This window comes from Homarus americanus, unplaced genomic scaffold, assembly GCF_018991925.1.
Source record: "Homarus americanus isolate GMGI-L3 unplaced genomic scaffold, GMGI_Hamer_2.0 scaffold40565, whole genome shotgun sequence".
NCBI lineage: Eukaryota > Metazoa > Arthropoda > Malacostraca > Decapoda > Nephropidae > Homarus > Homarus americanus.
Genome location: NW_024735503.1, coordinates 666,560 through 685,368, shown reverse-complemented (window position 1 = coordinate 685,368; position 18,809 = coordinate 666,560). Strand labels below are relative to the sequence as shown.

The window sequence follows — 18,809 nt, the reverse complement described above, 5'->3', positions numbered from 1 at the left end:
CAGGAAAGCTGAAAGTCTTAAACATACTCTATTTTCCCTAGTGAGATTATTTTGTTTTACACATTTCTTTTGAACAGATGATAATCCTTGATTATATTAACAGCTCTTGATAAATAAGAAGCATTTGCTAACTATAATACTGTACAGTATGGTGTTTATTGAATTTATATTAAAATATTTGCATCTCAAGTTGTATTGCACTGAACAAATGGCCTGTGGTAAATATAAATTAATTAAAGTATAAGTTCCTCAGAATTGTTTAGGTTCTGGAACTGTTTAGTCTATTATTTATAGTGTGCTTAATTATTGTATGACTTGCCCATTAAAGGTCAACTAACGTGGTTGGTATACATGATTGGGTCTGCTATTGGTGGTCGTGTATCATTCAACACTAGTGACGATCATGATGCAATGGATGGAGAGCTAGTATGTAGGTAAGTGATGAAGTAGGAGCATCCTATACTGTAATGGTAATGCACAGGAAGTGGATGAATGTAATCATTACATTATTAAATATTAAATACGGAATGTATTCTAAAATGAAAAGTCTCAAAGCATTTTTTTTAATTCATCGAATGTACAGTATAGTATGAGCTGTGAAGTGAAGGGCCATTTAATGAAGGCTTTGTTAATACTGATTAGATGGTCAACATGGGAAATGGTTGAAAAATCTTTTGATGAAAAGAATGTTTGGCATGTTAATATGTACTTCATTGCAAATGCAATGTCACTACTGTCATGCCTGTCACCGTCTGTTGTTTAATATTTTTTTTTAACAGGATTCTACAGCTGATGAACTTAACAGACACATGTCTGCCACAGGGAGGATGTGAACGCCGCGAATTAGCCACAATTTCTTTTTTTGAGCAGTTTCGGAAAATTTATGTTGGAGACCAAGTTCACAAGACTTCCAAGTTCTATCGGCGACTCTCTGACATTCTTGGACTTAATGATGAGTCAATGGTTTTAGCAGTATTTGTTAGGAAAATGTAAGTAATTAATTTTTTAAAACCTTTCTATATTAAGTTGAATATTTCTAAGTTATATATGTAAATGTTCAGCCTCAACATAAAAAACAAACAAAATGCACCATTTTAAAGAAGTTAAATAAATGAGTAGCTTTATATCATTGACATTTACAGTATGTAGTCTGAGTATGATGACACAGTGAATTGGGCAACTCATGTTCTTGTGTCAGCAAGCTGAAGGGGCGACCCAAAGGGTAACCAGGAACCCTCCACTTTTATGACTAGGTTATGCTTTATAAATCAAGTAACACCAGAAAACTTAAGATAGGATCTCTCCTGGCTCAACTTCAGTCCTTACAAGTATGATGCAAGTACAGGCACTGAGTACTGGTTACTTTGGTGAGGTATCATATGATAATTAATTCATGATTAATTATGCTGTTAAGACACAGTTATTGTTTGTATTTCTTTTTAATCTTGTGCTCTCATTTCAGTATCACCAACCTTAAATATTGGGGCCATTGTGAACAAATTTTGACACGCACCTTGACACTTCTGTCTGACCTGTCCATCAGTTATAACAGTGTTCGTAAACTTGTCAAACTTGAAGAGGTGCAGTTTATGCTCAATAACCACACGGTGAGTTTGATGGCAATCTTTTTTCCTGAAAGTTTTATGTTGTAGCACCAGGACTGTGAATTATGGGAATGACTTACATCTTTTTTGTAAAAGATGAAACATTTTATTTCAAGTCTATTTTCATTTGAGGGTGTAGTTCTTCTTAGAGGGAATGTAATCAACTAAACCAGGTTGAGTTAGATATATTGAGATTGAAAAGTATAATGTAGAAACCATTAGTTGGAAGGTAGATATTACAGATACTATTAGGTCTTTAGAGGACTAATGGTTAGCTAGTAATTTTTTGGACAAACAGAGTGTTTTGAGTTTTTATACATTTTTTGAGAATTTTGATGGGGAATGATTTCTGTGAGTAGAGGCTTAGGGTGTTATTTGCATGTGGCAGTTTAAGTTCTGTACATTAACATAAGAATTGCATGCTTTGATAGGAAATAAGCACACCAAAAATTTATTTCAGTTAAAGGGAATTTTGAGGCATTTAAGTTCCCAGGATCTGAATAAAAGGAAGCTGGATGCATAAGATTTAGGTGTTGCTTATATGCTTTGCATGAACTGTTGAATAGTTTACATATGTAAGTTTTACACATAAAGTGCAGGTATGCATAAAGGTGTTTCAGGAATGTTTTGAGTCATTTTATATTTCTAGAGAAAACTTTTAAATACAGGTTCATAGGCTTTGTGCTCACTCGTAGCTTCTCACAGTATTACTCATTTAAAATCAGAACAGTAAGAAGATCTGTTGTTTCTTCCAATGTCATGACACACTCTTTAGTGTTTGTATGGTTTTTTCCTTTGTATAACTTCAAAAGATGAATTTAAGGTAAGCATTTGCTTGGTAAAGAAATATTTTAAAAATATCAGAGTTATACAAAGTATGTATAACCAAGTATTAAATTTTCATGTGTGCCCGTGTATCAGGCTTAATACATTTTTGTGACACTCAGAAACTCACCAAAGAAAAGTACATTACTGAGAAAGAGGAACTATGTGTTTGTTCACAACTGCCTGTACCTTAGGGATGTGCCTCCTTTTCTAAAATTATAATTGGTTTGATCCTGGGGCACTCCTTATCCACCTAGTTGTAAATGAGTACCTGACCTTACATGTTGGGGAAGTGAAGGTGGCTGAGTTCAATGCTAGCCTCGCTTAGTATACAGTGTGCTGTACCCACACTATCCCTGAGGGACATTCATGCCTATGGGACCCACTTTTACTTTTTTCACCTATGCTTACAACCTCACTAGGAGCATATTATATGTTTTAGTAAAGGAAACCATTCCTAGTTCAGTAATAGATGGGTAGATGAGAGCTGCAACTGTATCCGCTGTTTTTTATTGCCCTATGCCATTAGTTCGTATTTCATAATATTATTGTGAATAACCTTTGTTTCCTTTTATAAATGTGTAACAATTTGACAGACTAACTTGAAGTGTTTAGATTCCTGGTTAACAGTTACAACAAAAGAAAGAAAATCACCAAGTAAACATCATTAGAATTAAATTAATTGGGATCTCTGTCAATATACATTAGCCTGACAAAAGTTAGGAAACCTGGCAGTCACAACACGAGAGAGACAGATGTTCTTGTTTTTGTACACAACTTTACAGCAAGGATGTCACCAACCTTACTCCCTCTAAATAAAACAAAAATTCTTCAATACTTACTGGTTTATATGTTCAGATAATAAGGTTATATTGAACTTGCTTTGTTATTTGATAAGAAAAAAAAAGAGATATAAACTATGTCTCAGCTGCCCAGATTATGGAACATTGTTTTGTCCAGTAAAGGCAAACCCTGTTATTCATAGCCTCGGTATTCGTAACCCCGTTTATCCGCAGTCAATTTATCGTTACCCATTTCCACTATTCGCAATGGTTGCCCCGTTTATTTGAAAATTCGTACGAGCCAAAATTTTGTACAGCGCGCCTCAACCGTAGCGTAGGACAGCGTGTGTATGTATTCCTCCGCCATACGCTCCCCTCAGTTTCACACGTGCTGGCGTGTGTTTTGTGTGATCTCGCAGTTGTGTTTTGCGTGATCTCGCAATGCCTAAGCGACCAGCTACTAAAACTCCCAGCAATGTTGCTAAGAGATCACTTGTGGCAGTTACATTGGACGTGACATTGGATATCGTAAAAAGACATGAACACGGAGAAGGAACGTCAGTGAATGGGCGCGTGCAAGGCTTGACTCCCTCTATGGTGTATTCTATAGTTAAAAGCACTGACAAGATCATGGAGATGGCTGGATCTGCAACACCACTGACGGCTACAAAGGTGACGAGGTTCCGTGATGTCTACGTTTAAAACTTACCACACAGACTTACGCACATAAACATTCAAACACTCACACACTGAAACATGTAAAGTACCCCTGTATACTGTACTTGTAAATATACACGCCTAATAAACTCAAAATGTTTGTTATTGATGTTTATTTGATATTACAGTATGTCCTTGTTTCTTTATCTATTTTATATTCCATATGTATTTGAGTAAAACAAATGTTAAAATCTGATGGCCGTGACCACCACGATGCCCGTATCCCCCCTATTTACATTATTTCTTATGGGAGAAATTGCTCCGCTATTCGCAACGAGTTAAATGCCCGTAACCTTTGCGATAAGTGAGGCAACCCTGTATTGGAAATTGTGAATATTTACTGGTAATATAGAATTTTATATTTTTGGGGGGCAAATAAGTAATGTATTGTATTTATATTTGAAATATTTAATGAATAATAAACTGTATTGTACATTTTGAAGCTTGATGTTTTATTGCTGTAGTCACATTTATAGTGAGTATTCAAACGAATATTAAACTGATGTTATCGATATGTATAAACCAGGCTGTGCAGATTATTTGGAACATTTACTTGGCCCGGACAAATGACTTGAAATTTACATTGACAAATTTTGGGAGGAAATTTACTTGCCCAGATATTTTTTCTGGGGCAAGTCAAATAAACATCTTAAAACTTTAATATTTACTGTGTGTATCAACTCACAGATAACTTGCCTAAATGGTGTCAGTGGTGGTAACCCTCGTCATGTGATATAACTTCTGTCACCTCATACCTACTGGGTGGATGAGGAGGCAGAGCTGACCCCTTGATCACCCATCTTCACGACCATCCCCCCCCCTCCCTATAAGCCGGTATTGGGGGTAACACTTGTCATGTGAGGTTATAACTCCCGTCACCACATGTCTTCAGCCCCTCTACTTGGAGGTTCCTTTGAAATGTTGTCAACAACTGACTAAGAGGCAGGTTGACGTCTTCATGTAGGGATAAATTACCTGCCCCTGATATAGGTCACTATTCCTGGAACACTGAAGACAAGCGGCCCGTTGACGGACCTCCCTGGTTAAACAGGTATGGGAAGGAGGAGTGTTGCTGCACCTGACAAATTCCCGTCTAGGTGTTCCTTTCAAAATATTAGATTGTCTGCCAGCCAAGTGTCAGGTACATGGACAAGATAAGCAAAATTGATTAATGCAGTCAACCCTAAAAATTTTGAAGATAAACAATTTAGGGATTATACTTTAAATTAGGGTAAGCAGGTAACCTTTAATTACCTCAGTGACTAGTGACCCTGCTTTGCCAGCTGAGAGGGGCACTTTACAGTCTGTGCGGAATATTAGTTTGTGTGCTGAAAAAATATTGATATTTACGATTATGTTATATAAATAAAGTCAAGTAACGCTTACCACTTCAATTAACACTTTGTAGTGTTTCCTCTGCGCTTCAGACAGTCTTTTAGCCTTCGAGGAACACTGTCAGCAAGGTTTTGCAAGAGGTCAGGTGGCAAGTTAGCCCAGGTATCCTTGATGGCTGCCTCTAGCTTTGGGATTGATGATGTGTCAGCGTCGCGCAGACGACGCTTAACAATGGACCACAAATTTTCTATTGGGTTAAGATCTGGGCTACTGCCAGGCCAGTCATTAAAGAAAGGTACCTCACAGTCTTTGAGCTACTGTATGACACTTTTAGCAGTGTGGCATGGGGCACCGTCCTGCATGAAAAGGCTTGCCTTAGCTTTATCAAATGATTCAGGTAAGAAATCACTGAGCAGTTCAAGATAGCTGTACTAATTCATCTTCTGGTTCTTAGGGAGGATTACTAGTTCACCAACACCATAATACGTAAAGGAAGCCCAAACCATAAGCGAGGCAGGGTGCTTAACAGTCTTTACATTGTATTGTGGGAGGTGCGCGTCTGAGTGGGGGGGGGCGGTACACCCTCCCTCCATTACTCCCAGTCACAGAAAACGTAGCCTCATCCGACCATAATACACTCCTCCATGTCTCTAAATCCCACACTTCATATTTCTTGCAAAATTTCACTCTATTTTTCTTCTGTCTCTTTGTCAACAGAGGTTTACGGTGGGCACGAAAGCTCTTAAATCCCAGGTCATTGTGCAGGGCTTGTTGAACACAACTTAACGAGACGTGACTCAAAAGACGGGGGTTTCTCTCTTTCACTTCACGTGCTGTGAGTGAGGGATTGGACCGAACTTGTCGAGAAATAACCAAAAGTGTCCGTGGAGACAATAGTTTAGGCCTACCAAACTTAGGTAATGGAGCTGGTAACTCGTCCTCTCCAAGGTCACGGAAACGTTTGACAAGATTTTGAACAACTCGTAATGCCACACCAGTCTGAGCCGATATTTCTCTCAGTACATGGTTCGCTTTGTACAGTGCAATCACTGCTGCAATATCGTCTCTTGTAGTAACCCTCCTGGACATCTCTGATGGCCACTATGTCGGGTTAATGCACCTTAAACTAGACAAAACATGGCCACATGGCACGGGAACCCGCACAATAAATATTCCCCTCACAGCTGCCAGAGGCGCACTGACTACAAACCGCGACATGTTCTCAGTTGCCAAATGTCAGCACTTGCCAACAAACCAAGCGTTTTGACATCTCGCATCCCAGGACAGGCTTCACAACATATGATCTTATTTTTGCGAGAACTTAGTTCATCGGCCCTATCGCGACTTAACATTCCGCACAGACTGTAAGTTCCCAGTTCCCTCTTTGTAAAAGTGGGTTGGCAATAGGAAGGGCATTCAGCCATAAACGTCCATAAAATTTGGCTGATGGTAATCCCGTCATCAGGTAATCATGGCTAACATGGTAAATGGCTTTAAAACAGTGATGGTGGTGATGTGGGCGTGGAATAAGTAGAAACAATTCTCGTTTTTACTGGCCCTTCTTAGGGTCCTTGTTGCTTCTTTTTAAAACAAAATTGTTGCAGTGAAAGTATCTCTTTGGTGATACAGGTATGAGAATACAGCTTGTATAAATATTGGCTCTAGTGATTACACCAGCTCCTGAGTGGTTAGATCTTATTCACTGTTCGGTTCTGTTGTTTGCCATGTTGCTTCTTATTCCTTTCTTATTTTTTATTTTTTAATGAATTGCAGTATTTTCCTCAATAATTTTCCTGTTCTGTGGAAGGTGTATGCTTGTGTTTCATGGTAAAGAGAAAGGGTTGGGTGTGAGAGGGCCAACAGACTAACCCAGGGTGCTGCCAAGCACCAAATTAACATGCCCTAACTTTCTGGTGATGGAGGTGTAAGTATGTACTACATGTATGTTTTGTGTGTTTGTGTGTACAGTACAGTACAGTACTGTATGTTTTTTAATGTATAATTTTCGTTAAATTTCTTACCTTATAGCTTTTTATCAGCCACAGCTTTTTAATATTTGTTTTGCTATTAATTTAAATTTTAGTATAACAGTTCATTTGTAGAATGGTCCATATTAAATTTATATCTTCTAAAAATGCTTTACATAGGATTTTTTTGTACAGTAATTGATTGTATTTATTTTTTATCATACAAATAATTAATTTTACTCTTTATTATTCAATTGAGTTAAGCCTAAACAAACAATATATTAACTAAATGATATTTAGAATCATTGCCTCATTGAGCTGGGCTGCACATTATATTCATCATGCAGAGTATTATATTCCAAAACAAGCATAATTATTTTCTGCCTTTTCAGAGAGAATTCAGGGTGCTAAAACAGTCTGGCCCTCAAAATGTAAGTCCAAGCACTTCATCCAGCCTAAGAAAAATAATATTAATTCAGTGATGGTTTTCTGGAGACACTTTTAGACTATTTTGACTAACAGGGTGCAGTTTGGCTGTGGTGGAGCAATGGTTTGAGGAACCTTCCTTATTGTATTTCTCATAACAAAATAACTACAAATTCCTTATTAAATATTTCCTAAATTTAAATATATTTTATATTAAATTAATTATTATTTTTATTAGTTTATAGGAAATATTGCGTATGGAGTGGATACCTGTCTTTAGTACGTCTTGTCACACACTATTAAGGGTCTTACCAGTGTGCTAATAGCTTATCTAAAAATCCTATTTGAGCTCATTTAAAAAATAACAGATAAATTTCTTCATCATTCTAGGGCTATAGGCATATAGATTCCTGGATGTTTTGCCAATTTATGTTTGTTTGATTTATCTCAACTTGTGCATTAATGTCTGGGATAATATCTTGACCTTACTCTTTTTTTCATTCATTATTTACATAATAAAAAGTATTATAATTAATTTTACAGAGTGAACACTTCCCTTTCTTGGGGGTGGGTGTGTCGGTGCAGGAGATGAGAAGTCGAACTTTGTTTTACACATCTCTGGGGCGGTTACTTATGGTGGAATTGGGGGAAGATGAGGAGAAATTTACACAATTTATGATCCCTATTACTAGTAAGTTATCACCTAAAATTTGCTTTGTTTTCTCTGTAACTATAGTAGAGGGAATTGTTTTGCTTGTTGGAATTTTCCTATACCTGTTTTGCAATTTATGGGAAAAAAAATTTGCATGATAAGTACAATATGTGTTTTATTCAGTGCTGTACATTTTTTCTTCTTATTATTGTGTTTTGTTGTTGGAAATCCTGATATTATGTATATCTTCATTCTGTATTGGTTATTATTTAAATGAAGTGGTCACAGAGTTTTGAAAAGTTTTCTGCATCAGCAATTTTACCAGTACAGTACAGCACAGTAGTGCAAGAAACTGGTCATCGATGTAAATCATAAGGTAGAGCTCTTTCATCCAAACTCTTAGCTCACTTTTACCAGAAAGCATGTTTTATATATATATATATATATATATATATATATATATATATATATATATATATATATATATATATATATATATATATATATATATATATATATATATATATATATATATATATATATATATATATATATATATATATAAATATATATATATAATTATATAAAGTGTCTTACTGTCTGTGTAGCATTTCCCCACCATCACCTGCGTCACCATTCCCCTGCATGACCTACCATGCCTCTCACCTACTCCAATGCTTTATTCTCCCCCTGCAGTGCTGGTAAGTGTTACGTTTTGAAAATTAGTAATTATGTGTATATGTACTGTATGTGGGCTGATAATTTTTTATTGTTGTATTTTTGTAGGGGGAGAGGAAAGTGCCTCGATAATTTGGAATTTGGGATAATTCGGCAATGCCAGAGCAACATATGTGCTGAGTTATCAGGGATTTGCTAGTAAAATGCAGTCAGTTACTCTTTCAGTATAATCCACCAGGTTTCAATATTCATCGACCAAAGCTGGAAAGATTCTTCTTTCTTGGACTGTACCTCATTTCTTATGCTCTAAGTAGTTTGTATGTGCTCTTCCTTCCTTCCCATCCTTTTAGTATTTTCACATTGCTTGACAAGATAATGTTCTTAGTTATTTCATATAATTGTCTCTCAAGTTTTTCATAGCTCTTTTGTTAATATCTTCTTTTCCCTATCCTCAGGTGCATTTGATAGTGTAGGTCGACTACTGGCTCAAGCAGAAACTCCAATGTTCCAGGCAGAAGAGGCTAAGAAAGGATTAATAGGCCTTGCCAGGGATCTGCGTGGCTTAGCATATGCATTTAATACCAAGACTTCCTATATGATGCTGTTTGATTGGATGTATCCTTTTATAAATTTTGTTCAAGCCCATTGTGTTTATCCTGTGATAACTCTGATTTGTAAATAGCCCTTTAATAATATTCACAATATTGTTACGCACCCCGTTTGTCAATTACCAGCTTCCACCACTGTTTCCCCGTGGCCAGGTCGTTTGTACAAAAGCAGTAGATATTAGATATATCACAAGTGTCATGGAATTACCACTGGCTGTCCCACCGGAGTCTGGTAATTTCCCGTCGATCAGTATCAGTGTACAGACAAACAGCTGGCAGGTAGATTTCCACCAGGTCACAGAAGCACTTGTGAACTGTAGTTCTTTAATAATCACTAAATCTTAACAAAACTGTTCACAGGGTATGTCTTCACAGCTGGACTTCTCACTTTGCATCTATACAGTCAGAACACTACCAGTGTACAATTCCTTAGTCTTTTTCACTTTTTATCGCTCAAAACAATTACGCAATACTTGAACAACAATTAGCTTCGGCTGTCATTAGGCTTGTACATATCTCTGGGTAGAAACGAACGACTCACTTCTAGACAGCTTGCGGGTGTTTAAATGCATCTCGTCAGACGCCTAGAGCATTCTACATAAGTAATAGATTAATATATACAGTACAAGAAAATCTCCAAAAACTTGCCAAATTAACTACTGCTTGGAATAGAAAATAATCAAAACACCTAGTTTGCAAAAATTATAATACTGTACTTAATTATGCCTTGGCATAACAATATATTTAATATTTTGATGATGAAACAGGCAGTCCCATTTTCCCATTTGTATCAGTGATTCGTGATTGAAAATGATTGTACAGCCTGTTACCAAAAAGAAACTATTAATAAATGGATAGGAGGCAAACTTAGTATTTTCAATGAATATGAATTTAATGGGCTTTGCTTCTGAGGCAAAATAGTCTCCGACCTCCTACACTCTTCATTTCAACCTTTGTTTTACTCAGTCTCTAATGTGAGTTTGCCAACATAACATGTACGTTTGTTGCTTATCGTCATCGTATCTTATTGTGAAATGTGTAGCAATTGGAGGAAACTTATTTGGTGTCCCTAATTTAAGTACAGTAATCTAATTGGTGACAAAAATTTGAATAGTTATTTGAATATTTAGTATTGTTTTGATATTTCTCCTTGATTTTTTACTAGATACCCAACATACACTGGTGTTCTGGTCAGAGGTGTGGAAATTTGGAGTCATGACCCACAGGTGACCACCCCAGTACTCAAACTCTTTGCAGAGTTGGTACAGAACAGATCTCAGAGGCTCCAGTTTGATGTCTCATCACCCAATGGTATCCTGCTTTTTCGAGAGGCCAGCAAAGTCATCTGTACATATGGTAAGGACTGTGCATTACTTACAGATAAGTGAATCTTTGTCTCTTTGCTTCCCCATTTCTTGTGACCTACTAACATTTTTCTTGATATCTGTATATGTGTAGAATTGCTTTTATTTTATACAATAAATGCTTTCCTGTGTGAAGAATATGTAGATACATACTTTGTATTGATTTCATTTGCATTCAATGAATGGATGCAAGACAGTTGTAGTTGGGGAGTCTCTAGACTCCCCGAGTTGGGAGATTATGTATACTCCCTGAAGATGTTCTCATTCCAAAGTCACTGGGAGTGTAAGTTCAAGAGTGTTGTAAAGGGATGAAGGCGAATGATTGATGCGTCTTTATAGTGCTATATCCTTAATGGAACACTAGAAGACCCTAAATGTTACAATGTTTCTTTAATTTATTAGTTTGGGTGCCTTCATTTATGATATGTTTTATGGAAAAAAGTACTAGGCTAGATATAACTATAGCAGCATTAATTTAATGCTATAGAAAGAGTTGGGTGTAAACATTGAGGTGGACAGGAAAGCTTTAAAAATTAATGGTACTGTATTTCCATTGATTATTTCAGGTTCAAGAATTCTGGCCCAAGGAGATAACATTCCAAAGGATCAGATTTACCCAATGAGGTTGAAGGGTATAAGCATCTGCTTCTCCATGCTCAAGGCAGCCTTGTGTGGCAGCTACGTCAACTTTGGAGTCTTCCGCCTGTATGGGGATGATGCCTTGGACTCTGCATTACACACCTTTGTTAAATTGCTGCTTTCAATTCCACAGTCTGATCTCTTGGTTAGTATTTTTTGGTTAATTTGGGAAAATTAAGATATAGGTAGTAAAATCAGTTGGCTTTATTTGTTCTCATAAGCACTGTACTCTTGTTGAACGGTGATTGTCAGAAGGGGCGTATTTTTCCTCATGGCCTCATTCCTTCCTCTGATGAGTATTTTCCTTTGGCAGCACTCAAACTGAAGCTCTCCCTATTGGTATGTCACATATTTTCAAGCTCCGTACAGTCCATTGCTATTTTTGTATCTATTCTTGCTTCCCAGTTTCTTTCTCTCCCTTTTGTGTATTGGTTACATCAGTTCTTGAAGCATTCCCACAAATGCCATCTTCTGTATATGTGTGGGAAAACTACTCACATGATAAATGGATGTGTACATGAATGTCTGAATGTTTTGTATATAGATATGAATGAATTTATATCATGTATATATTTGTAGCAAGAGAGAGAGTTTGTGTATGTTTGCATGATGTGTGTGTGTGTGTGTGTGTGTGTGTTTTGTGTGCATGTGCATGCAGGTTCCTTCCTGTACACACATACATGTTTGTTTGTTGGTGCATGCTTGTGCATATATGCATACATGTGTGCATGTGCATGCATATGTGTCTTGTCTATATGTTTGTAAATGTTTGGATGAGACTGAATGAAAGATAGGATTTGGTTAAAAAAAATAATACATGAAAGGCTATCCAGAGGATGGTACTTGGTGAAAAATGACCACAATTCAACCTGGAAAAGTCTCGAGTTGAAGACTGGACTGAGATTTTTAACCCTTTGACGTCAGTTACTGCATGGTCTGCATTTTGAGAAGTACTCATTGATTATCGTAGGGTCTGCGTTTTTTTTTTTATATGTGCGTCATACATTTAAACCTCTCACACTCTATGTTATTCCCCTGAGGCTCTTATGAGCTCCCACTTGATGCCACAGTACAGTACAGTCTGTGCTTGTTTTGAATATTTATATTTCTTTACATGGTTTCTTGTTAGTATGTAATTTATTTAAGTTTTTATGTTCGTAATTCAGCACCAACAACAATCAACCTTAAGTTTTGGTTGAAAACATATTAATTGAGGTTATGAAGGTAATTATTGTGCCTAGAATATTAATTTTACATGAAAAGTTCTTATAGCTACACAATATTATTTTCATTATCATTCTTGGAAATCATTAAATTCTGTTGTTGTGGGTGGGGGTCCCTCCAGGGAACACATCAATCAAAATCAAAGATCAAATATAAATAGTTTTAGATTAAAGCTGACCATATGATCTTTAGTGTAATAACTGTAACTGATTTCTTTATGGAGGACGGAAGGACAAGGGGTGGGTGATTGCCATGTAACCCTATATAGTAAAGGTGAAAGACAGAAGAAGGAATAATAAATGTGAGAGAACAAGATGTTAAACCAATTCCAAATTAGAAGAAGTTCTCAGAGTTTAACCAAAAGCACACACTATAATTGTAATGGTTAAAGGCAATAATTAAAGTGATAATAAGTTATAAGACTAACTCACCTCAGTAATACTTGTCAAGAGTTTAATCTTGATTCAGTACCGGGTATGCAAAATTGTACACTGCAGAAAAAGCAACAAAGCTTTTCTATAGATATTTTTTCACAACTTATTTAAGTTTCTGCAGTGTATTGTACTTAAGGTGAGGTGACCTTGCCCCTTTATATCCTGTACTGGGTATTTTCATTATAATAATGTAACAATAATAATAAATAATAATAATAATAATAATAATAATACAGTAATTCATAGTAAATAAAATTTATAATAAAAAATAATAATAACTCTGTAATATTAATATTAATAATAATAATAATAATAATAATAATAATAATAATAATAATAATATTAATAATAAAAATAAAAAACCATAAATACAAAAAAAATAAAAAAAAAGATCAAAAGTGAGAAACAATATTTGTATGTTGTGTTGTCAATACTAAGAGAAACAATTGAGACCCTGCAATTGTGTGTGAATGAGGCAGAAAGTCAGATCAGCAACCTGGGACTTGGTCACAATTTTCGTGATGCCATATGGCATCAGGGTCTACCATTAGACAATACATTATGCTTCCAATATCTTCTCAGGCGGTAGTACCTCCCTGTTTGGTAGCTGCCTACTACCTACTACCTATATATACTACGGTATTATATATATATATATATATATATATATATATATATATATATATATATATATATATATATATATATATATATATATATATATATATATATATATATATATATATATATATATATATATACACGAGGGTACCACCTCTGGTTGGATTTGTTCAGGAAACCATAAACTAGAGAATATGGCTCATTCATGGAAAATAAGGATAATTATTCTTGCATTTTAAATAGACATTGTTTTCCCCTAACCCCACCTTTTTATATTATTATTACTGTGTTTCAAATATTATTTATTTATACTATACAGTATATATCAAATAAAAAAACTCCCTTGAGCTCCTCGAGGAAGGGAGGAGATCCCAGTTTGCAGCAGTATTCTCTCTGGATCGCTATACAGTACTTAGGTGCGAGAACAAGTAACTTGTCTCTCTGGACCCCAGTGCATTCAGGTACTTCAGGGCTTTGTATAAACAGTATACAATATATGAATAATTTTTTCTGATCCTAATATTAACCAGATAGATTAAGTTACCAGAGGTGACTCCCTCCCAAGTTAGAAAGTACATATAAAAGTTTGAAGTTTATAACTTCAAAGTTATCAGCATTTAGAGCACCATATACTGTAAAGCAAAGACAATACGGAAAAGATATCATCATCTGTTGAACATATACCCAGTACTGTATTGCTTGATTTTGTGAAGTTGGGTATCCAAAACTACATTTGTAATTTTTATTCATTCCTCTTTCTTATTTTCATTCTCAAATCTTAAATTGGTAAGCAAAGTTTTTATTTTGAAAAAAAAAAACGGTGGTCTGTTGTTTGTCTAGCATTGCAGAAATATATGTAAAAACAATGAAACCTGGAGAATGTTAATAAACTTGCACATTTAAATGATCCTCCTGGGAGGCAACATTGTGCACAATGTTACTGACAGTTGGAAGGTGAGCGATAGGTGTACAGCACTGCTGCCTTCCATTTGCAAACTCATGTTTTTGTAATTCATGAATATTAAACTTGCATCACCAATAACCTGCACTTTTCCCATGTATGAGCTTTTTAAAAAGCAGATCCTTAGTGTCCCCCATAGAGACTACAGCATTCCTTGTAATGTCTGTGGCAGTCCTGAGCTGTCACCATACTCCTCAGGGCTTGCAAGTATATAGCTACATTGCCAAGTAGTAATTTTTCACGTTTGATTTGTTTAACGAACCTCTACAGTTGTCAGGCTGAATCAAATTTCATTTGATTCATAAACACCGGAAAGATACACCCTCCTTTACCCCGACAACCCTTGAATGTGAAGCAAATGTGAAATTGCATACCAGTGTTTGCTATTGAGGTCAGTATTGCATAGCAGAGTTGCCATAAAGTTTCTCAAAATTATATTACCTCATGTATTTTTTGCACTTCATCCTCCATTAGCTTCCTGTTGGAATACATACATATTTTTGCTTTGGCTATCCCGTTTCTTTTTATGCTTAATCTATGCTACTGTAGAAGCAGCTGGTAAAGAAGCATTAGGAATTCATAAAACATTTTTGAGGAAATCAGCATGTTGGTGTGATTATTGCATAAATGAACCACTCAGAACTTGTATTAATAAATACAGTTAATTGAAAATAAAATAAATATTCTCATTTTACACAGTTGAGAAAAGAAAATTAGGGAAGCAAAAAAGTAAAGGTTTTAATAAAGAAAAACTGTAATAAGAGTTGAGATGAATTATTGTTTTCTTGCTGTGGCACTTAAGTGTGTGTGAGAGTGCTGTATTGGGAGTGTAGCCAAAGAAAGTAATAGGAAAGAACCATATTTTGTTCTACCTGGAGTGTGTGAGGCCAGTCAGTGTATCTCCAGATAATTGTATTTTAACTTATATCATTTGAACAGCAACTTTGTGCTACATACTTGGATTATTGAAGCCAACCAATTAACTACCTAATGATATATTGTTAGATTTCTTTAATTACCAAACATGTGTTCCATGGGTAACCAGCACCAATTTATGAGTATTATTACTTCACTGTCTTTTCTTCTTTTTCATCTTCTTTCTTTAATTTTCTACCTTATTTGTCTTACTTTTTCTTCATCTGTCATTTTTCTTTGTCAGCATTCTTCAACTTTAATCTTTTTCTTCAGTCTTCTTTCTTCAGCTTCCTTCTTCAGTCTTCTTTTTTCAGCTTTCTTCTTCAGTCTTCTTTCTTCATCTTTCTTTTTCAGTCTTCTTCAACACCATGGATGTGCACCATATGTTACTGAGACTGTTAACTACCTTAGTGTTAAGTTTGTTGATACCAAAGACCTGTTGATAGATTATTGGGGGAAGTTGTGAATATCCCCTCCTTTTGAATGTAATGAAAAAAATTCTATATACAGTATATCGATCAGTTTCTTCTCCCGCCTTCATATGAGATGGCTGAAGGGTTACATAAATGTAAAAAACAAGTAGGATGGAACAGTGCTAAAGACACTTGTAGAAATTGACAGGATAAGGCCAAGACTCATAGAAGTCACACATATGCTAGTTAATCACCTCAGCTTTAATATACTGTATTTTTTGCAAAATGAATCCTTTGCCTACATTTTGTGTACTGTGTGTGTGTAAGTTGAGGATATGAACAGTTTGTGTAGGTATATCTACTTGTTCCTTCCCTGAACACACCCACCAAAATTGCATCATTGTGATTTTTAGCAGGGCTTTAAAATCAAGAGTCAGTAAGATGCTGCCATTCTTTTTTTTCAATATATTACTCAATAAATCAAGGTATATGCATGAAAGAAACATTGTTCCTAACAAGAACAGGACAATGCATGCATTATATAGTACTAAAATAATTCTAATAATTTTTGGTTAGTCAAGAAATAAACATATGAAGACATAGGAATTTAATACTGCAGTACAGTATATTACTCAAGAACAAAATCATCAGTATTAAATGAACTAGAATTAGAGGTTGTTTGTTAAATAGAAAAACACCAATTTATATGTACATATTAATTAAATTAATATTTTTAATTGTTGGTTTTCAAAGGAATATATCTTTTGATCACAGGTGTACCCAAAGCTGTCTCAGACTTATTATGTGCTGCTGGAATGTCTTGCACAGGACCACATGAATTTCTTATCCACCCTAGAACCCAACGTATTCCTCTATGTCCTCTCCTCCATATCTGAAGGACTCTCTGCTATAGGTAAGTTATTTCAGTTTTTGAACTCCAATGTAAATGTGAATTAATGTGTTTCTTCCCAGCCAGGATATGTATATTGTGCAATAAGAGTATTCATACATCAGTATATTTAGCAAGATATTGGATTGGATTGGTAGCTCAAATATTGAAAGGCATAATGTGCTGAAGTAAAGAAGGGGAAGAAATTAAGCCATTAGGTTAGATTAGATTTTCTGTGGGGAGAACCTAAGAGTTAATGTCGTATGTACAAGTACTGTAGGTAGAAAACTGGGACTGTAACAGTTGGTGGATAATTGTGTGCAAGTGGTTGACTTAAATAGTGTACAACGTGGAAAGCAAATGCTGAGGTAATGCATAGAATGAGAAATAGATTTTGGAGAGAGATGTGGGATAGAAAATAGATGAAAAATGTCTTAGGATACTAAATTATTGTGCATATAATAGAGGGAGAATGAGTTTTGTTTATCTGTGTCCGTCTGTGAATATTTTTTGTGGGGATGGTTACTGTATGTAAATTAGGTGGGATTTGATGAGGGAGGGTTGTAAAAGTGAACTGGGGATGGCTTTATTTTGGAGTACGTATATAGTATTTATGAGAGAGCTCTCCTGAAGGAAGAATTTACTAAAATATGTAAGATTTAGTGTACGGTGCAGAGGGGATTCTGCATGGTTTGCATTATTGGCATTTTTGTATTGATGAAAAAGACATGGAGATTGGATTAGATGACAATGCCTTAAAGAAGGTGAGATTATCTAGGCAGACTATGGATGTCATTTGAAAAAAAAAAGATAATAATTTACTAGTAAGGGAATAACACTACAGTATATACAATATTGAATTGGTCTCCTTTTCACTGCCTTTGCACAATCTTATGTTAAATACTTACTATTTTGTGATGTGATTCACTTTCTCTATAGATACTGTTTGATCTGTCTGAAGAGGTAAAGTCAATGCCTTTCTTAATTCGCCACAAGCTGAACATCAGAAACTTTATATTTCCACACACATGTTCATATTTCCTTAGTTTCTTGATTACTTTATTTTGGGCACACAGCTTTTAAATACTGTACTGTACTAGGGTTAGATACTTTATAGGGAAAATTTCATATAAAGATATTTTTATTTGAAATGCAATCATACACAGAAAATGGGAATATAGTACTGTACACAAAGAAATTTGTGTATTGTACTGTATTCAAATCTTTGTATGGAGTGTGACTCCAAACTCCTTTACCTTTGCATAATAATAATAATAATAATAATAATAATAATAATAATAATAATAATAATAATAATAATAATAATAAAACAAAAATAAAATAATAATAATAATAATAATAATCATAAAAAAAAAAATTACCTTGATTTAAGTTTTTATAAGAGGCCTTTAAGTTTGATAACATTGCATGTTTGGCCAGACTCGACTGTTGCAGGGAAAGCACCACCCACAATTCAATACTTGAACCCATCAGCAGAACGTGAGTGTCACTGTAAGGCCGAGGCTGGTTCACGATTTCACTAGTATCAGTAAAGACTTTAGTTGTTGTAATAAATACTATAATGCTTCTTAGCATGTGAGTAAGGAAAAGAGATCTTGTGTGTTTACCATGATCCTCAGTATAGTACTGTATTTCATTTTTGAAGTCCTGCAAGTATTGTACAGTAGTTTCCCTCCTGTTGTATGTTGAGAAACATGCATACCTTGTGTGCTATATTGAACATGATGTTTAAGA

General features: G+C 35.2%; 1 protein-coding gene across 7 annotated transcripts in view; it reads left to right on the top strand.

The window, feature by feature from the left end:
* Positions 1 to 18,809, top strand: part of LOC121871169 (exportin-7-like) — a 48,305-nt gene that overhangs the window by 13,836 nt on the left and 15,660 nt on the right. For 3 of the 7 annotated variants that reach the window (XM_042373328.1, XM_042373329.1, XM_042373327.1), the window contains exons 10-18: positions 329 to 434; positions 780 to 989; positions 1,463 to 1,607; positions 7,623 to 7,661; positions 8,200 to 8,347; positions 9,442 to 9,601; positions 10,760 to 10,950; positions 11,525 to 11,742; positions 16,940 to 17,078. In XM_042373328.1, the coding sequence (XP_042229262.1) occupies positions 329 to 434; positions 780 to 989; positions 1,463 to 1,607; positions 7,623 to 7,661; positions 8,200 to 8,347; positions 9,442 to 9,601; positions 10,760 to 10,950; positions 11,525 to 11,742; positions 16,940 to 17,078 (1,356 nt within the window). Of the gene's footprint in view, positions 1 to 328; positions 435 to 779; positions 990 to 1,462; positions 1,608 to 7,622; positions 7,662 to 8,199; positions 8,348 to 9,441; positions 9,602 to 10,759; positions 10,951 to 11,524; positions 11,743 to 16,939; positions 17,079 to 18,494; positions 18,555 to 18,809 lie in introns of all 7 variants that reach the window. The other 4 variants (XM_042373324.1, XM_042373325.1, XM_042373326.1 and 1 more) reach the window with 3 other exon arrangements.